The sequence below is a fragment of the Platalea leucorodia genome (assembly GCF_965183815.1).
Source record: "Platalea leucorodia genome assembly, chromosome: 8".
Classification (NCBI taxonomy): Eukaryota; Metazoa; Chordata; class Aves; order Pelecaniformes; family Threskiornithidae; genus Platalea; species Platalea leucorodia.
Window position 1 is genome coordinate 11,321,543 of NC_138830.1, and position 18,804 is coordinate 11,340,346.

General features: G+C 45.0%; 1 protein-coding gene across 3 annotated transcripts in view; it reads right to left on the reverse strand.

Moving 5' to 3' along the window:
- Positions 1-18,804, reverse strand: part of AP2M1 (adaptor related protein complex 2 subunit mu 1) — a 29,982-nt gene that overhangs the window by 4,144 nt on the left and 7,034 nt on the right. For 2 of the 3 annotated variants that reach the window (XM_082320227.1, XM_082320228.1), the window contains 5 exons: positions 12,766-12,878; positions 6,980-7,245; positions 5,466-5,548; positions 1,140-1,275; positions 901-1,042 (listed from right to left, as the gene is read on the reverse strand). In XM_082320227.1, the coding sequence (XP_082176353.1) occupies positions 901-1,042; positions 1,140-1,275; positions 5,466-5,548; positions 6,980-7,245; positions 12,766-12,839 (701 nt within the window). In that variant the 5' untranslated portion in view covers positions 12,840-12,878. Of the gene's footprint in view, positions 1-900; positions 1,043-1,139; positions 1,276-5,465; positions 5,549-6,979; positions 7,246-12,765; positions 12,879-12,980; positions 13,002-18,804 lie in introns of those variants that run through there. The other variant, XM_082320229.1, reaches the window with a different exon arrangement.

Consider the following 18,804-nt stretch of genomic DNA (forward strand, 5'->3'; position numbering starts at 1 on the left):
CCATCATGGAAAGTGTCTGAGATCCGAGTTACATGCACAAGTCAAACAAAGCAAGAGACAAGGGGAGAGCAGAGTGCATACACAGCTGAAGCAGATTATCTACCTTCCTAGTTCACTGGGGGTCAGCAAAAAAAAAAAAAACAAAACAAAAACAACCAAGAGAAACACAGTTGAGTTGCAAATGGTTAGTGAGAGAAAGTGGTAGTCCCTTTGCTTTTATCTCTCCACCCCAAGCAGGAAGGCTGGAAAAGGCATAAGACCTGTTTTCAGCTTCAGTGTGGGTACTGAGCGAGGTGCAGCTGGGAAGGAAGGTAGCAGGGCTCCTGGAAGGGATGAGCCTCCAATCCACACGGCCACTGACCACCTGTATGTCAGCAGGAGGTGCTCACCCAGTATTAGTCTGTCAACTGCTCTAGTTTGTGGGAACAGCCTGGGTAGAGCAGGCTATGGTCAGCGGGGTTCCTTCACCACTCCTTGGGAGCACGACTACTGCATCCTGTCAGTAAGAGTCTCTGCACTGACTAGAACTGCTAGAGACACAAGCTGTGGGAGAAGTCATTTTGGGGAAATGTTTCCAGCTGCAAGAACTCCACACTTAACACTATGTTTGAATCTTAATACTTGAAGAGCTCCTGGCACTTGCCCATGTATAGCTGTGAAGTCAGACACCAAAGATGACATTCCACCTCCTCACACTAGCCCTACTGCAGAAAAGCCCTCTGTATTGAGGCCCTCAGGCTGGTAGCCTGCACGACAACTGACCTACCCAGAGAAAAATTAGCAGTAATAGCTGAAAGGAAGAAGAGGTGAGCTTTGTCTGTCAGATCAGAAAAGCTACTAAGTGCTGCCCTTTTATAAGAGTCCCTGGTGGCAAGTGGCTTTTACCCCAATGCCTCTTACCTTTTCCCCGTTTCATCCGCAGTCCCTTTGCCTTGTTTTTCAATGACAATCTTGTCATTCATGCCAAACTTGCACTCTGGCATTCCACTCAGGTAACTCTTCATCACCACTCTGCCAGAGACGTGGGCGCTCAAAACCTGACCTGATGTAGAGAAGAGCGCAGTTCAGAACACTTACACAGGTCCCCACTCACAAACCTTGACAGGGAGAAGGATGCCAGCTCTACACCTCCTACTTACCCTGGGGGGACATCAAGAGATTCACGCTCTCCAGCACATCAAGAAAGAGTTCATTGCGACGATATTTGATCCCTTCACGTCTCCATCCAATCTGCCCAGTCACCTGGCTGGTGATCTGGGATTGCTCTTCTTTAGTCTGAAGGGAAGAAATGACATCTTAGACCTCTAGATAAACTCAAAGACTAAGAAAGCTTCCTCTAAATCTAAGAGCAAGCGCTTGCTATTCATTACACACAACTGCTTTTGACACTTAGATATGGGTGCTGTCACACACCCCATGATTTGGTCATTCTCTCCTCAATACAGAAAACCCTATGCCTAACTAAAAATTGGTCACAACAGCAGAAAAGATTCTTCCATTTTGTTAACTATTCCATTAGGCTATACCTAGGTGCAGGGAGGCACAGGCTCCACCAATGACATTCATGTCTCAGACTGTCACATCAATCCATGTTAAGCAGAGAAGCAGCTGACAGGCCAGTTGACACCCTTATCCAACATTAAACCCGAGGGCCATGAGACAGGTGGTCCCCAAGGACTGCTTCTTAATGACTGCAGTCATTAGAGTTACACACCAATGCTAATCTTACATGCATCTAACAGCATCCAGGCTCTAAGGCTCCTAAGAGCACTAAGGATTGTGGTGAGAGGCACAGGGAGGTTTCCTACCTGATGCTACAGGCGGGGTCCAGTCACACGCAGAAAGTCAGGAAGTAGATGTATAGCAGCAAGTGTGGTGCACACAGGGTTAACAGGCAAGCAGGTCAATAGCAAGAAAAGGGAGGAAGGGAGAAAGAGGCAGGTTAGGCTTAAGGCTACCTCAGGACAGGAACAAAGCAGGCCAGCTCATCATCAATTAGGTAGCTAATTAGCACAAACGAGATGAGGGTCTTTGACCTTTAGTTCCCCTCAGGAAACCTGGCACTCCCAGCAATGAAAAGGCTTTTCAGACTGGGCCCATTACACACCACAAAAACACCAGGTAGAGCAGAGGGAGTGACAGACAGGCCAAATACCACTCCCAGCAATGCTCCTACGCAGAGCAGACTCCTCCCGTTGCCATTCCTAAAGCAAGCCCTGCATGTTTACCATGGCACAGGTGCCCAAACTATGAGAAGTACAAGGCACCCAGGACTGCAGGCATCTTAAGTATGGGTCCTGTATAAAGCTATGGCCTTGTTAATTCTGCCTCTTCCACCAGAACGACTGCAGAACACAGAAGTGGGTCCTGCCCCAGCAGCCTTGCACTGGGCCCACAGGGTGGCAGTACATGATCTCAGCTTTAAACCAGCAGTGGCTTGGTTTCACACATGCTCTTGCCACAGACATGGTCACTCCTTGAGCAAGCAGAGCCATTACTGTCATATCTAAGAGGCAGAGAGTTTTACCTAGGCAGTTCCTGGGGGAGTGGAAGTGCTCAATGCAGTACAAAGCACCTCCCTTGTCCGTCCCACAAAAAAAGCCTCCTTATCTGCCTTGTTCAATGCTTTTTTCAGGCTTAAGAGGAAGGAGAGGCACACACAGATATAATACCCAGTTCTCTGGCTTCCAAAGGGACACTGATCATGTGCTCATGTTCCCAACTCCTGCATCAGTGCTATGAAACTCTACTGGTCGCTACAGAAAGTGACTGGATGGATCTGGAAGCAGAGATCACCCAGCAGCATGAGTGTTCCCTAAGGGAGGGACTGAAGGCACCTGGGTCTGAAATTTCTCAGGACTGGGATCTTCCCCGAGCTGGACAATTAAGTCAGCTAAAAGGGGACAAGAATATCCAGCCTGCTGTACTCAGTTGCCAGCATGTTGACTAGGTTAAAGGCACAGCTACCGGCAGGTTTCCTGGGCTCTGGCAGCTGGTGGCAGCCCCCTCCTCACTTTCAAAAAGTACTACTAGCATTTTAGCACCACAGTATGTCTAAGGTTTGGGGTAACACAGTAACTAAGAGCTGACCAACTCACTCTCCCAGAAAGCACTTGGAGAGGAAGAAAATGACAACGTTCAGATAATGAAGTCTGGACAGATGCAGACAGGATCTGAAGAGTGAGAAGTGAGCACACGGAGCACAGCTCCACCTCGAGGTGTAAGAGCAGGTTTAGCCTCTGCTGGAGGAAGACATCTGAGCCAATGCCGGCATCAGTTCTGATACAGGACATCAGCATGGCCTGCAGTTCTGCTGTTTGAGGAGGGGGCTACTTCATGGGCAGGGACTAGAAGCGAAACCATGTTGCACACCAGCACCTTTTAAAAATCTGTGTGCTACACCACCCCCTTCCCAGAGCATGGGGGTACTTCCCTTGGAAAGCAATGCACCAATATCAGACCCACTTTCAAAAAAAAAAAAAAACAATAAAGCAGATCTTGTGTTCAAAGATCACCAGCCCTGGGAAGACCACTATAGCCATACGGGGTGGGCATTCAGAGGGCAGCAGCTCAGTATGCCTGAAATCTTTCACTGAGAACAAAGTCAAAAAGTTGAGTTTGGAAAGCCTGCCATAACTGTGGATTTTGCTCCTTAAATTCAGCAGGACACAAGCCCAAGGAAAGCACCATCACGAACTAAGCAGGGATAAGGGAACATGGATGACAGACCACCCAGTCCCAGATTTGGGCCCGATGTCCTGGCTGTAAGCAAGGGAGGAGGCTAGATGTACCAGAGTAGAGAGCAGACAAGGAAATCTGGCAAGTACTCATTCAATTGTTGCCCCTGCCATACTGTGCCTGCAAAGGATTATTTCTGCTTTTTGAACTGGGCTGCACAAACTTTCAACACAGAGCAGAATAACTGCTTACTTATGTAAAACTGAGGTCCAAACTCCTCTTTGTAAGAGGGACTAAACCTGCTGTTGAATGAATTAAGATGCTGTGACAGTGGTTTGCACACAAACAGCATAAAAGTTTGTTAAAACAGAGAAAAGCAAAAAAAAAAAGCTAGGGAAGGAAGTGAGGGTTGTGGTTAGTTTTCAGTTTTCCTAGGAACAGGAGCTGACTCAGCTATCTTGACTGCTGACTGCCCAAAATGTCAGACTGCAGAAGGCCAGAGTGATTTGCACTAGGGCTTGGGATGGGGGACTGAGACCGGATGCACTCACATCTGGCCAGCGATACACGCGTGCCCTCTTGCAAAACAGTTTGCTGTTCTAGCAGGAAATATGCTGCTCAGGGGCAGCTTCTCTCTCACCTCCTTCTTGAGAGATGCAGCTAATATTGCTACAGTAGATTAGAAGTTTAAAAAGGAGTTCTTAGGAAGTAAGTGCTGATGAACAGAGTTGAAACAGAGCCTCCAGAGACTTTGACCTCTGCTTAACCTTAACAACAAGTCACCAGGCAGGCTCTTGTTTAGCACTTTGCTTCTGTTTGTACCTTGGGGCTGAAGTTTCACCCAGATCTCTGCTGCAGACAGCTTCAGTACAAACTGACTCACAGCTTTTCTCCTGACTCACCTGCTACACAGGGTAGAGGACTGAGTTTTAGGCCAAGTCCTCATTAGGAGTTGCACAGCTGTGTCAGATGGACACAGTGAGCAATAATCCTTGGGGACACAAGAAACAGGAACTATAACAGTCCTTTGGTTTCAGAGGTTGAGCATGAGCCGTCCAAGATGGGAAGCCTAGTTTTGAGGACTGTAGCCTGGAGTAGGATTAGAGCTAGTTTAAAACACAAGAACAGTCCAATTTAAATGTCTTTTTCCCCAGGTGCCCTTTATCTTTTATCTCCATGTAAACTTTGTTGCAAGGGTTAATACTGTGCCAAATGCACAGTAGAGATTCTCATCTCTAACATGAGAAATCTCAGACTGTACTGATGCTGGTGGGCAAAGATGTTACAGGCAGCGACAGTGTAACATCAGCTTCCTGACAGCAAGATCCACAAGGCTGAAGAATACTTCATTACAAGGCAGGCATGAAATCCTGGCAGCTCAAAGCACTAAAGGCTGGTGGAGAACAGACCTGCTCAGTGAGATTCACACACAAAAGAGCTCTTTCTGGTTCAGCAGGTAGATTTGTTTATTCTCTGTCAGAAGCTGACAGAGACCAGAGCCCCAAGCCAGCAATCATTTGCATGCAAGGGCCTGGCATTATCCTAGCTCAGGGCCCTTTCTTCCACATCTTACCATGCACCAGGGCAGATGAGGTCATACCAGCGCAGAGACACCTAGAACAAGATGCCACTGAGCTACATCCCTGCCAGGGTGTTCTCAATCTCTCAGGCACCTCCACTCAGCACAGGCCAAATGGTTAGTTGGTAATTAAGACCATACTTTCTTGAACAGCCTTACAGAAAATTAATCAGCAGAGCAGTGCTGCACCCCAAATTCCTCTGGTTACCTGACTCTTGATGCCTTGCTGGGTGATGAAGGTCTTCAAGGCCCCTGTTTCAGAGTTCTGAGGGTAGCCAAAGTCCAGGATTTCTACGAAAGGGTAAAAAAAAAACATTAGTTCAGAGCTGCAAGGTATAAACATGCCAACCACGCTAACCATTCCTATAAGGAGAGAGCCAATTTGTACGCAGACACTGCTTACACATTAAATTTCTGGATAAGTTGCCGGAGCATTCTTTACCAAGAGAAAAGAAACAGCCTTGCTAAATTGACTTCCCTGTGCAATATTTTGGAGAGAAGGGGTGACGGAAAGCTGTCCAACTGATGAATTTGCTGTTTTTTAAGTAAAACTGCACTTCAGGACTACATATCAACTAGACTAGCCGTGTGCACAGGGCACACTGAGGAGTTTTTCCAAAAACATCCAATGGACAATAAAGAGGGTTTACTCAATAGTAGAGCAATCTATCTTTGCAGCATTTTCTTTAGGTTTTGATTTTCGTATGAAGATGTAATAAAAACCACAACCTAGAAAAATAACAGCAGAGTAGTGGCACTGCAGATAATCAGTGTGGGAGAGAAACAGATGTTAACTACAGGCAGCTAGTGCACGTAACACCCCCTCCCCTCAAAGAGGAAGGGAACAACCTACAAGAGATCGGGAGGGGAGAGAAGACCATTAACGTGAATACTGAGTAACACCACACTGGCAGGTTTTGATCTCACTGTGCCTACTAGGAGGCAGCAGTGACCGACCAAAGAAGAGAAAGAACAGTCTCTTGATCTGCCCAGAGTTCCCTGGGCAGAGAACAGAGAACCCACCAGTCACTGTGACCCTTGGCAAAGAATCCCAGGACACACACGCGTGGTGCCTTGTCTGGAAAACAAATTGAAGCATAACTAATACAAAGCGCTCATGTTATGTGAAACAGGGACAGCTCAAGGGCAATGTCTGCAGGCAGGCTGATATCGCAAGCAGCCTAAGAGAGACTGTATTATTCTATGGTGAAATTTGGAACAGTGTCACTGGGGAAGGTAGGGCTGGGACAGAGCAGGTTGGGTTTTATTGATTTCCTTCTGTCTCAGAACTGCCCCCAAGAGGCAACCAACTGCAGCCTGGGGTGACTGCTGCCATAGAGTGCTAGAGCCACCTGGGCACTAGCACCTCTAAGGCCAGCCATCCCAGCTAATGATAGCCCCCCTTATATACCTCAGCACAATGATAGCCCTTCATCTGCACAGGATTCATTCAGAAGCTGGAGTCCAGTACCAGCTGCCTCATTCATACAAGTGTGCGGCTCCCAACACTTCAGCAAAGTGAGCCACAATCAACACAAGGCTATGGGCTTGAGATGTCATCTACACTTACAGTACAGGTGGCATTAGAAAGCAGAACAAGTGATTTTGAACTCAGTCACACATATTAAAAATACTTCAAAGATTATTACTGCATCAAACTAAGCTAAGGGTTTTACAACAACCAAGTGCAATATCGCATAACAGATAAGGGAAACATCTCACCATCCAGTAGCTCATAGATCAGCACGAAGTTGTTCTTTATGTTCTCCTCACTGATCTTCCCGAAGTAGGCAGTCATCACGTCACACATCTTGTAAAGAAACTCGAATACCATGGCAGCGTTGACATTCTGCTTGGTGACAGCAGCCAGCCAGATGTTGGAACGCTTGACATGGAAGAAACTTGTGCGGGCGATGTTGGTGACAGGCGAGCGTACCTGCTGCCGTGCGTGGATGACATTGACGCGGAAGGCGTCGACGGCATTCCGCCTACAAGTTCATCACCAAAGATAAGTTAGCACAGCGAATGTGAAAACAAGCTGGCTGCACAGTTCTGCTTATGCAATTATAGTCAGACACTGAACTACATACACCAAGCTCACTTAAGAAGTGTGCCTGGGGATGTCTTTAAGAGGGACAAGTGAAGGCTCTGAGCAGAGTTAGACATTAAATTCTGCACAAACTAAAGGAGAGACAGAGTACTACTGGTCTCTACAGAGCTTCAGATGACAGTGCAACTGTCGTTAGAAGGAGAAGCTAACCTCCACCTAGAGTCAGACGGCAAAGGAACCTTCCCTTCAATTAATTTCGCTAGCACTTCCGACTGATTGCCATAGCTGGGAACAAACACAGTAGCAGCTTATGGCTCAAAGAAGAGCCCAGTTTTGACCAAACACCTAGTTACTGTCAACTCTGCATGCCCAGGCCTTCATACTCTTGCCCCAAAGCAAGCTGCAGTCTCTCTCTCCCAAAATATTTGTCAATGGCAGTTCCTCCTAGACATACCACTGAGGAAAACACAGCAAAACCTACCTGGGTCACCTGACAGAAGTCAGTGCCCAGGTATACCACGAAAGGGAGCTTTAGTTCTCAGGTCCACCTCACCTCCGTACCCCAGGCACCATGGAGGGCAGGCTCAAAGCAGCAAGCAGGATTAGGAACATTTTTGGCTTTCCAGTTTCACATGTCCTCTCAAGCCTGCTAGGCTTCAGAACAGGTCTCTTGCACATGGACTTAGGGTCCCCACAGTGCAGTGTGCCAATAGCACTGCATTATGTGCACTGGATGATCCAGTACCATTTATGGTAAAGAAAAGATGTTCTGCACAAAAAGTGCCAAAAAGGCGCTGTGCAAGCTTCCCCTAGCTGCTGCCATCTTTAATCCAAACTGTCTATACACTAGTGACAGGGAACGAATCCCTCCTGGGTAAACAGGGATGTCCGAGGGGCATTCTGGATGCCAGCTCTTCCACACTGGAGTTTCCTTATCCCATAGTTAAAAGTCAGGGTAAACTCCCCAAATTGAGTTAAAGTCCACCAATCCTAAGAACACAGGAAGGAAGCCCGAGTGCTTTATATGACAAGACCAAGACTTAAAGCAATAGTCTACACACAAAGCCAAGACTCATCTAGTTGTGCTTTATTACTCATACTCTTACAGACTACGTAGAACAGTGCGTCTTCTGACTGCAGCATCAAGGCCATGGTACTGATTATGCAGAACCATGTTTGAAAGCACACAGTAATAATATCCTCGCAAGCAAGGATACAGGCATACAAATGTTTGTAAGCATTGAGGGTTTTCAACAATCCAGCAGACACTTCCAGGTTTGAAAACAAAGGATATTCAATGGAACATATGCTACCACAGCAGGTGTTTGCTCCTTGAAGGTCTGGGTACATATGTAGAAGCTTCATCAGTAAACATGCTCCCCCATAAGCAAAATTCTGGCCTTCAAATACTTCAGGTTTTATTGCCCCAGAAGGTCCGTAAGTTTGATTTAAATCAATATTTCATTTCTACCTTAGTTTTTCCATAAGAAAGTAATTTAATCTGCTATAAAATAACAATATCTAAAAGCCCCATTCCTCCCCTCCAGTAAGCCTTGCAAGAGAAGTTCAGCTTGTTATGGAGCATTAGCCCGCCCAGCCTCAAGTTCTAACCCGCTAGAACTAGTACCAGAACCAGCAACCAGACTGGTGCACGCTAGAGGAGAAGCCTCAGCTCAGTGAAGCTTTTCTAGCACACCAGTTGCCCGCTGTGCAGTGCCAGTCATGGCCTACCACGCGTCTCTTACCTATTGCTACAGCAGCCAATGAGATGGGATGGACAGAAATGGCGCCAGCGGAGAAAGGAGGAGTGACAGCAACAAGAGAAAGGGTTAGAAACACACACACAAGGCACAATGAATCCAAAGAGATCAGGAGAGACCAAACAGCACCCCCTCCCCCTGCTCCTGGGCACAAAAGGCCAAGGTGGTATTGGATGGACAGTAACAAGCGGTGGCAGCAATGAAGCCCTCGCAAGGCACAACGCTGACATGCCGTGGTCAGGCTGCCAGTGTGGACAGACTTGTGTTTGGCTGAATTTTAGGGCTAACTGGGCATTTAGTCCAGATGAGCTGCATCCGTATCACATCAGTGATACCCAGTCTGCTCTGCTAATAGATATAGCAGGCCTTGGAGGGGAAAAACCCCAAAGCCTCAATCTGAGGCATCGCCTGGGGACCGCAGAGTATCAGGTATCTTCTTCCCAGTCTGCCTCAGAACAGGGCTGCAAGTCTGAGTGGGCATTTCTATGACAGCGCTTTCATTTGAAGCTGTTTGGGTTGATGCTTTCTGGCTTGGTCCAGCCAACAGGAAATACAGCAAGTTTGATAGAGCTGGAGCACATCTGGAGAGATATGGCACATCCTGCAGATTCTGACACTGCTCTATCCAGCTTGCACTTTTTCCTTAAGGATCAAGCGCCACGAAGCCAAAAGTGATGTATTAGAAGCTCAGAAACCAAATGCCTATTACGCTTAAAGTGCATGCAGTTTGTCATGTAAGCTGTTCAGTTTCAAATAGCTTATTTTTATTAAATAGCTACATTTTTAAATGCAGGTAGGTTCTCCCAATGACTATGTCACTGAAGAACAAGGCACTTGAAGATCACAGTAGAGCCCTCTGTGGTATCCTGAATTAAATGCATAGTGCTTTGCTTTTTTCTTTTTTTTTTTTTTTTTAAGAAGTTGCTTATGCATGCAGCTAGCTGCTGTATGGACAGATGCACTACATGCACTAAAGCCATTCTAAGTTGCAAGCAAAGAAAGTTCAAGTTTTGTGGTACTTCTGCCTTTAAAAAAGTCAAGGGAAGGGTTTCTTCATTGACCATCACTTTGCTCATTAACATTTGAGCTAGTATTTGCTTATTTAGACACTTAAACTGTGTAAGGGGAGGGGTTCTCATAACCACAGATAACCTTTAATCTCTCCCAACATGTAGGCTGAGGCTTCAGAATGCCAAAGGCAAGTGCCAAGACCAAGGAGGCTTAAGGGTCCATCACTCAGAGCCTGCATGAAGACAAGCAGCAGCTATGCTGATTTCCCATTCAACCTACCTCTCAACAAGCTGGATGGGCTCAGCCCTCAGCACTTCAGATCTATCGTTTAGGAATTAAAAACTGTAGAGTGTTCTAAAAATCTATTACCTCGTTGTTTGGTTAGAGACAGAACTACAGAGTTGAGTACAAGCTACGGGATCATGGCTATTCCTTTCTCTACCTCCCTCTGAAGGTCAGGACACTAAAAGCTTTTAAGCAGACCTGGTATTGATGCTAGTGTTCAGAATAGGAAATAGCAGATATCCAACTCCACTTGCTTGCTATAGAGCTGAAGATTCTCACTTACTTGATTACATCACAAGATGAGACAGAGCCATTTTAAGACAACTTGTTTTATAAGGTCACACATCTAAAAAATTCCAAGCCAGGTCTGAAGGCCTGTTTCAGAAGGAATCCAACACCTTAGGGAGCAAGCTTGGTTAACAGCCAGTGCTAGCTCCACCTAAGTCACAAGACCGACACTTTCACAGGAACTGAATGGAGGATTTCACTCAAGGGAATACTGACTCCTGAAGTCCTAGAGAAAACACTTGAATCTTTTTGGCACCTTTTGCCAAATGAAAAAGTTAAGATAAGATCAGGCAGGAAATCCCATTTTCTAGTTTTGCCTGGCCAGCCGGCAGGAAGTACTTTATCACGTACTGAACACAAGTCACTCGCTTTATAAGAGGAATGAGCCAAGATAAAAAGCTATAGAAGATCACTACATTAAAAATAACTACTTCACTCCCCAGTTTCCATCTCCACAGCCAGAATGCCCTTTAAATTAAAAGGCCTTCTTGAATAAACATCAGTTCAAGCACAAACCTATCTTTAAGTGCTTTAAGTTTGCAAGCCACAAAAAAAAAAAATATTTTTACCAGAAACTGCAGTAACAGTGTCCCTAGCCCCACCCCCCCCAACATATTCTCAAAATTTATCTATAATCCACACTGGCTTGGCTCAGTCACTGTGATACCTATTCATTAGGTGAACTTTACAAAGTCAGATCTGGCATATGAATTGCTCCACAGAGCTTCAGCTAACAAATATTCAAGACTGAAATGAGTTAGTGCAACAGAGGAGAGGCAACTTTGTAGCCAGCAGTTTTCTGCTTCAGAAATACAATGCTTCCTTGGCTCAGCTCTGTGTGGAAGCCCTGGAATCACTCACTTAGAACAGCTACTTTACTCTGCCTTAGTTGACTCAGAACAAGCCAAGAGATTTAAAGCTCATTAGGTGCAGCCTTATTACAGACACTGTGTTGGCTGCTACTCCATCAATGAAACAGTGCAAGCCTTGACTAGCTACTAGTTCTACCTCAACTTTTAACCTCCCCTAGACAATCCATAACCAGAAGGGACACACTCTTCAGACTAGAGCAGTCTCAAGACAGACTGGCTTGACAGTTTTTTGTAATTCATGGCAACAAGTTATTTCACAGCACATCCTACCACCATTCATTGTGAAGACCTGGTACAAATGATTTTTTCCTAAACTGACCAGAAGGATCTCTCTCATTGGACTTTGAATTAACACCTACCACAGCCCTGCTTCCTTTAGCTATGTTTTGACCCTGTTAACTTCAGTTACTAACTTCCACCTAATGCCTAACAGTAATGAAAATCCACCAGGAAGAGTAGTAGCGTGCAAGAAAGCCACTTAAGGTTTTCAGTACAAGCAGCATCATCATTTGATATCGGGTTCCTTATAGCACTATCCACTGCCTATAAGACACCAAATTTTTAGTAAGGTCCCTTCTGGGAACTAGCAGCCTAAGGATTGTGCAGATTCAGTCTAAGTGAGCATCATAACATTTGTGTGAAGTGCAACGAGACACCTACAATCTACTGAAGGGTTTCAGTGCTTCCCGCAACTTTAATTACCCAGTGAATGTAAGCTTTTCACATATAAGGCTGCCATACAAAGCTGGGGGACAGAATGCCAGCTTTAAGTGTACAGCTGTGGTTACTACGAGACTGCTTGCAGACTTAACTTTCCAAGACCACAGGCAGTCTCCTGCATGCCTGTGCTTGATGCTAGACATCTGTGTTTGAAACTAATTCAGAGCCCTGGTTATAGCGCATAGCAGACAGTTCCCACATTACTGCTCCCGTAAAGTTTTAACGATTACAGCGAGGCTTGTAGACTCCTGCAGTGGCAGTCCATGTTGCTGAAGCACGTGGAGTAACAGCCAGATCTCTACCATCCAAAGGGAAGTCTCAGGTTTGTCTGCAGGCCATCCTTTACTACCACCTGTAGGTGACCAGGGCTTAAATTTTTTTCTGAACTAAGCCTAGAGCAGCAAGTTGAGTTGCAGTCTTACATGCATGCACAGCTAATGCAGAACAAAGCAGCTCTGGGTTGTTGTCCGCACCAAAATGAGACAGAAATGCAAAGACCAGGGATGCAACACAAGCACTTACCCAATGTCATCCCGGTAGACTCGAGAGATTAAAACCTCTCCTTTGTGATTATAGATGAATAAGCCTCCGATCATGATGGAACTTTAGTCTTCTCTTCCCATGTTGCTTAAGACCTGAAGCAAGAGAGGGCATATATCAGTAGGCTGCATGGCAACAAGCAGTACAGCAGGAACAGACTTTTGACACCTGCTGGCTACTAGCCAGGGCACAGACACCTTTTGTCACACACATCCTCAATCAGAAGACAAGTCTCACAATACTTGTGGTGGTGAGGACCTGACGGCACACATCTTGATGCCACAGGAATAATGAACTCCAGCAGATTACAGGGAGGGACAAGTGGAGGGCATGTTCAGAGATACTCCTGGAAGTCTGATGCTGTAGGCAACTTCACCTAATTTATCTTGTTACACCTGGCCAGGCGAGTACATGGCTGAGGCCCAGTAGGGTAGCTAGTGACTCAGGAGCGGCTCAGACACTGGAAGCAACTGCCTGCCTCATGCTTACATCCTGGAGAGGAGAGTACAGAGCTCCTTACTTATAAAGGACTATCAGAAACAGTGTTTTAGTCTGGAGAGGAGGGAAGTAGCCTTATTGCTGCAGTTACAGATTATACTTTTTCATCTGCTGGGATTTTATATGGAAAAGTGTGTGCTCCCAACGCACAGTACAGACTGTACGTACCACAACAGACCTACGCCCCAAACTACGTGCCAGTCTCTCCAGACCAGTGTTCCCTCAGGTTTGCTGCAGAACTGCCCCTCTGGGGCACACAACAACAAGGACTCAAGAAAGAAGCCCACCGGGAACCAACAGCCTTGCTCCAGACCTCGGGAGCCACCACAGGAATCCTGACAGAGGCCCAGCTGAGTGACTTCCTGAGCTTGTCTGAAGCAACTCAAGAGCTTAGGTCTACGTGAAATGAACAGCTCTTGTGCATCCTGTAACACACAAGGCTCTGAAGATGACTGCAATTTGTAGTCAGGACTGAAGATTAAAAGTAGCACTGAAATAGATGCATGCTTACTTCTTATTCCATTCATCAGCACGAGTGGATCAAGCCTCAAGTATTAGTAGTATCTGGCCTATCCCCTGAACATGAGAAAAAAACCACAGGCCTGGAACTACAAGCAAATCAAAGACCCTTTATTTCTACTATAAAGTGCCTATCTCCCCAATGACCAAGATGCAAATCAGATTCAATTCTTAGTTAGGCTTTTTGCATGCAGTTCACGCAAGTGTTTGAGATGTCACCAAGCCTAACACTGTACAGCAGGGGGTTCTTAGCAGCAAGTACACCTTGGTTTATTACTGCTTTTACAAGAGCCTAGGAAGACCGCTGAACTTAAGGAGACAATGATTACACAGTAGCAACCACTGACCTAGTTGGTCCAGTAACTCAACATTTCTAACCATTACATTTGCAGATAAGGATGCAAAATTGACAAAATCCAACACAGATCTGCTTGGGATCATAGCTGCCTAGTAGTACAGGCTGCATTAATAACTAGGTACAGAGAACCAGCAGTTGTCATTAGCCAGGTAAGCTTTTTAGATAACAGCTCATTCAGAGTATTTCTTATCCACATACCAGCAACAGTGCAGCTGTGAGATCAAAAGCAGCTCCCTGTTTTAATAAAGCAAAGGGTGATGGGGAACTGCTACAATACACATGGAGTCTATATAGTGTTACGTTTTAGCTGCTTTCGCAGCTTGGAATTAATGTCTTCAGCAAGAGTCCTCAGGCCTAATTTCTAGCATCTTGCATTCAAGGGGTATGGGTAGAGCATAAAAGGTGATCAGAGGAACGGGGTCATCCTAGTTACTTAAGCTAAGCTACTTGATCGCAGGCATCTGGAGTGCTTGTTCAAAAAACTAATTTTTAAGTGGCAACGTTACAGCCTTTGCTGATCCCTAGCAGCAGTACTGAGTAACACTTCAGAGTCCAAAATGAGAGCAGCCTGGCTACAAGGTGCCATTGGAGTGGGAGATTTCAACCATGAGCCACTTTAATTGGGGGCTAGTGCCTCAGAAGTTACCCTCTTAAACTGCTAATCTCCTCTTTCTTCAAAGGAAGATTGTTTTGAAGAGAACTACAAAGCTGGTAGACATTACTGAGGCAGAAGACAGTTTGATTTTATTTTTCTAAATACACAGCTACTTTCCCAGATGCCATTCCTGTAGTCGCACACGTTCCTATTCACTCAGGTTTAAGTCATAATACCCACGCTAGCAACTGACTGGTTGGCTTAGCCCAGAGAAGAGCACTACAAATACGATAGGGCAAGCCTCATGACTAAGTCTTGGGATGATCACATCGGTATTTCTCAGCTTTGGCACTGCAGAGCATTAGATAACCAACCATCTCCACGCTGCTGTTAGGGTGGGTTAGCCTACACCCACTTGTCTGGGGTGGGTGGGAAGGATAGGGAGAGGCTAGCCTAGAGACAGATGCTGACAGTGAACCGATATGTGTTTGTTCAGGAACACAGCAAAAATTAAGCTAAAATGACCTGGCCTCAGATCATCTCAAAGGTCAGGAAAAAAAAGAATACAAAAGCAATACACACAACAGAGGGACAAAAGGACTTCCAGGGTAGATGCCTGGAGTACTAAGAGTAACGTATCCTCTAGAAGTTATGTTCAAGAAACTAAAGCAGCTGCCTATTTGAGGGAACTACTGCAGACATGAGCTCTGTGCTAAAACAAGATTTATAGTGCAGCCACTAATTTTCATTTCAGAAAGACAAAAAAGAAACTTTAAATTTCATAAGCCTTTATACTAATATTTTTAGCTACACCTAATGAGTCCTCAGAGAGTAACATTACACATATTTCTCTGCTATGGGTCTTCAGCTACCAGATGGCTGCTTCTGCTCATTAAAAGGAAAAAGAATCAAAAAAGTCAGTTAAGTCAAAATAGCAAGAAACAGACAGGCGAGCAGTTTTCCCAAAGCTCAGTAGTGAGCTTCCTGGCTTTTACTCCCACATTCTGCTGGTTGAGCGTCTCTGGCTATTAACAGGCTGCCTCCTGCCACTTGTCAGTGGCTTCATGTCGCACTGTCATCAACATTTTTTGATGTCTGAGACTCCATCTAGCACAGAAAAGGTTTTCAAATACGTTTTTCTCTCATTCCCATTAGTGACACTTTATAACTTCAGGATACAAGTATTTCATTTACTTCCAGGCTAAGTCTCTGTAATGAAACCTATTAAGACAGAGGCAGGGCACAGTCTGAGATTCCCATGTCATTACAGGGTGGGAAAAGCCTTCTGTGGCCGCTCAGTGTCCCACGTAGGGGGACCAAGGCCACACGGTGCAGCTGGCAGCAATGCCAGCATCCTCACCCCAGAAGACGGGGACAATCCTGTTGGTCAACAGAATAAAACCAGGTTCTCAAATTTAAGGAAGGGGCTGTACCACAGACTCATGACTACTTACATGAAACGCACACTGCTCTAACAGGCATCCAGGAGGCCACTAAAAGGGAACATGCAGGGCTAGAACCCAAAACACGGAGAACATCTGTTTGAATACAGTTGCCCAACAAGTCTGGCAGATGCTGAAGCTGTAATTCAGCAAACATTCAAAAGGTCACTCAGGCCAAATGATTAAAAAAAGAGAACCATTACGACAATGAAAGCAACTTGTTGCCCACTCTAGGAAATTCTTTCCTAATTAGTATTTTTTCATTCCAGATAGAGTCAAGGATGTCTTTTCAGACTGCTACAGGGCTGGCTTCCACATTCAGATATGAGCTATTGCTACTGAAGGTGAAGAAGAGTTCCTGCATCCTCTTTAAGCCTTACATTGTATAGAATAGGTTCCTGGAAGCTTATGCAACTGGTCAAAGCTGGATCGTATGAATTCTACAAACCCTTTCCAGAAGATTCCTAGAAAGCACATCCTAGTCTTAAAAAAAAAAAAAAGTAATCTCCCTCTTGGGTTTTAATGCTGCTTAAGTTATTTGTTTCACTATTTTTAGCATAAAGGAAACGTCTGCTTTCATGAGCAACACGATCAGGCACACAGCATATACAAGACAAAGCCTCTTGCTAGCATGACAATCCAATCACTTTCTGAAAAAGCCTTGATTTGAATATTTACTACATTACTATAAAACATGTAGAAGACTGCTGATCAAGCTTCATGTTGGAAATTAAATGCCTTCTCTTAGGAAGATCTACAAGCTTTAAATGTTGATTAAGATAATGAGGCTATGCTTTCTCATATGTTAGAACATATTCTGCAATAGCTTCGCTTAAGTTACAGGCAAAAATATCAGCATTTTTAATTGCATCACAGTACTAGGCAGCAGAGTCAACGTTAGACGGAGACTAGATACAGCATGATTCAAGTGCTTTTAGTCTTTAAAAAAATTCTTTGTCAATGCAAAGAAATGCTAGGTTTCTTCCTTATACAAATATACTGGGAGGTGAGCTCAGGCTTCAAACTTTCCATGTGCAGTTAGCTCCCAAGCTAACCAGCTTCAGTTGCACATTTCAAAGCCACATTGGTTCATACTGTAGATCTGTTAGCTCAGTGTCTTGTCTCGGACGTTGGCAATGAAGGGACAGTCAGATAACAGTAAGGACAGGTCAAGAAAAAACTCCCCAGGAGATCCCCCTGCAATGGCTTGTTTATTTTAGAATTCTCAATGGATCTCTTTAAAGTATTTGCCCAGTTTCCTCTCAAATCTCTGCATCAGCAGCATCCCATGGCAAAAAAAAAAGTCTACAGTTTTAACACCACTGTATAAAACACCCTCCTTTAAGCCTGGTTTTTCTTCCTTCCCTCAGCTTTGTTTACTGGCCTTCAGTTCAAGCGCAGGAAGACAAAATTAAGAACTAGCCCCCATACTCTATCTCCAGGCCACTCATGATTTTGCAGATTTTCTCCACTGCCTTCATTGCCCCCTTCCCAGAATGAGGTGTTCCCACCTTACTCAGTTGCTCTTCACAAGGAAATTGCTTTATGCTTTGGTCTTTCTCAGTGCCTCTCTCTAAACATTCTCCTTCTGGAAGTGAACGCAAATCTGCACAAGTTATTCAAGATGTTAGCAATCCATGATACAGACAGTATGACAATCATACAGATCCTGCTTTGATCTCTTCCCAGTGGTTCTCAATATTTGACTTATGTTTTTAAACCACCACTAGCAAGAAGCTAATGATTTCATCATCTAGCATAACTCCAAGATCACACTGAATTCAGTCTTCAAGGTGATTAACCATATTACAGGTGAAGCTAGAATTGCCTTTGCTCCCTAATCCACCTACATGCACCATTGTACATTTATGTACCTTGAATTTAGTGTGCCGTTTTATAGTCCCACCACTGCACCTCTATGCCATTTTTGACCTACTTTGCCCTTACTACTCTGAATGCCCTCATATCCACCCCCCACCCCATGACTCCTGAACAGGATTGCTCTTATTGCAAATCCTCATTTGCTACAAAATAGGATCACGCAGAGAGATTTGCCACCAACCAGCTGATGCATACTAGCCATGCAACACTGGCAATGCAACTCAATACTGGACAACTTGCTCAAAGTCAGAAGGGGACTGGCTCTGTGCTATGTGAACCCCTGCTTAACACTCGAGGAGGCAGTTTCACTTACTACAGATTTAGCCACAAGATCAGGACCACTCTGCCAGGTTGTTTTGTAATGGCAGCCTACAAGCATAAATATACCAGAGAGATAGCCACCAGCATTATTTCACATGTAGTAGCAGCTTGCTTCCACACCAGTTATGATTCTCCTCAAGCCTGAAAAAAACCCCACAATTCTACCACTCTACAAATTAAACCTGAATTCACATTTAAGTGCAATTTACCTAACTATTTGTGTCAGAAGTGCAATTTACCGAACTCTATTTGCGTAAGGTAAAGTGTTTTCAGGTACCAAGCAAAGTCACATGGGCTAACAACAGTGAATACAAGGAAACAGTTTTAGATGACTAACCCAACCGTACCCGATATCCGTCAGGTCTCCGCGGTAGTTGAAGGACACACGCAGTATAAACATCTTGCTG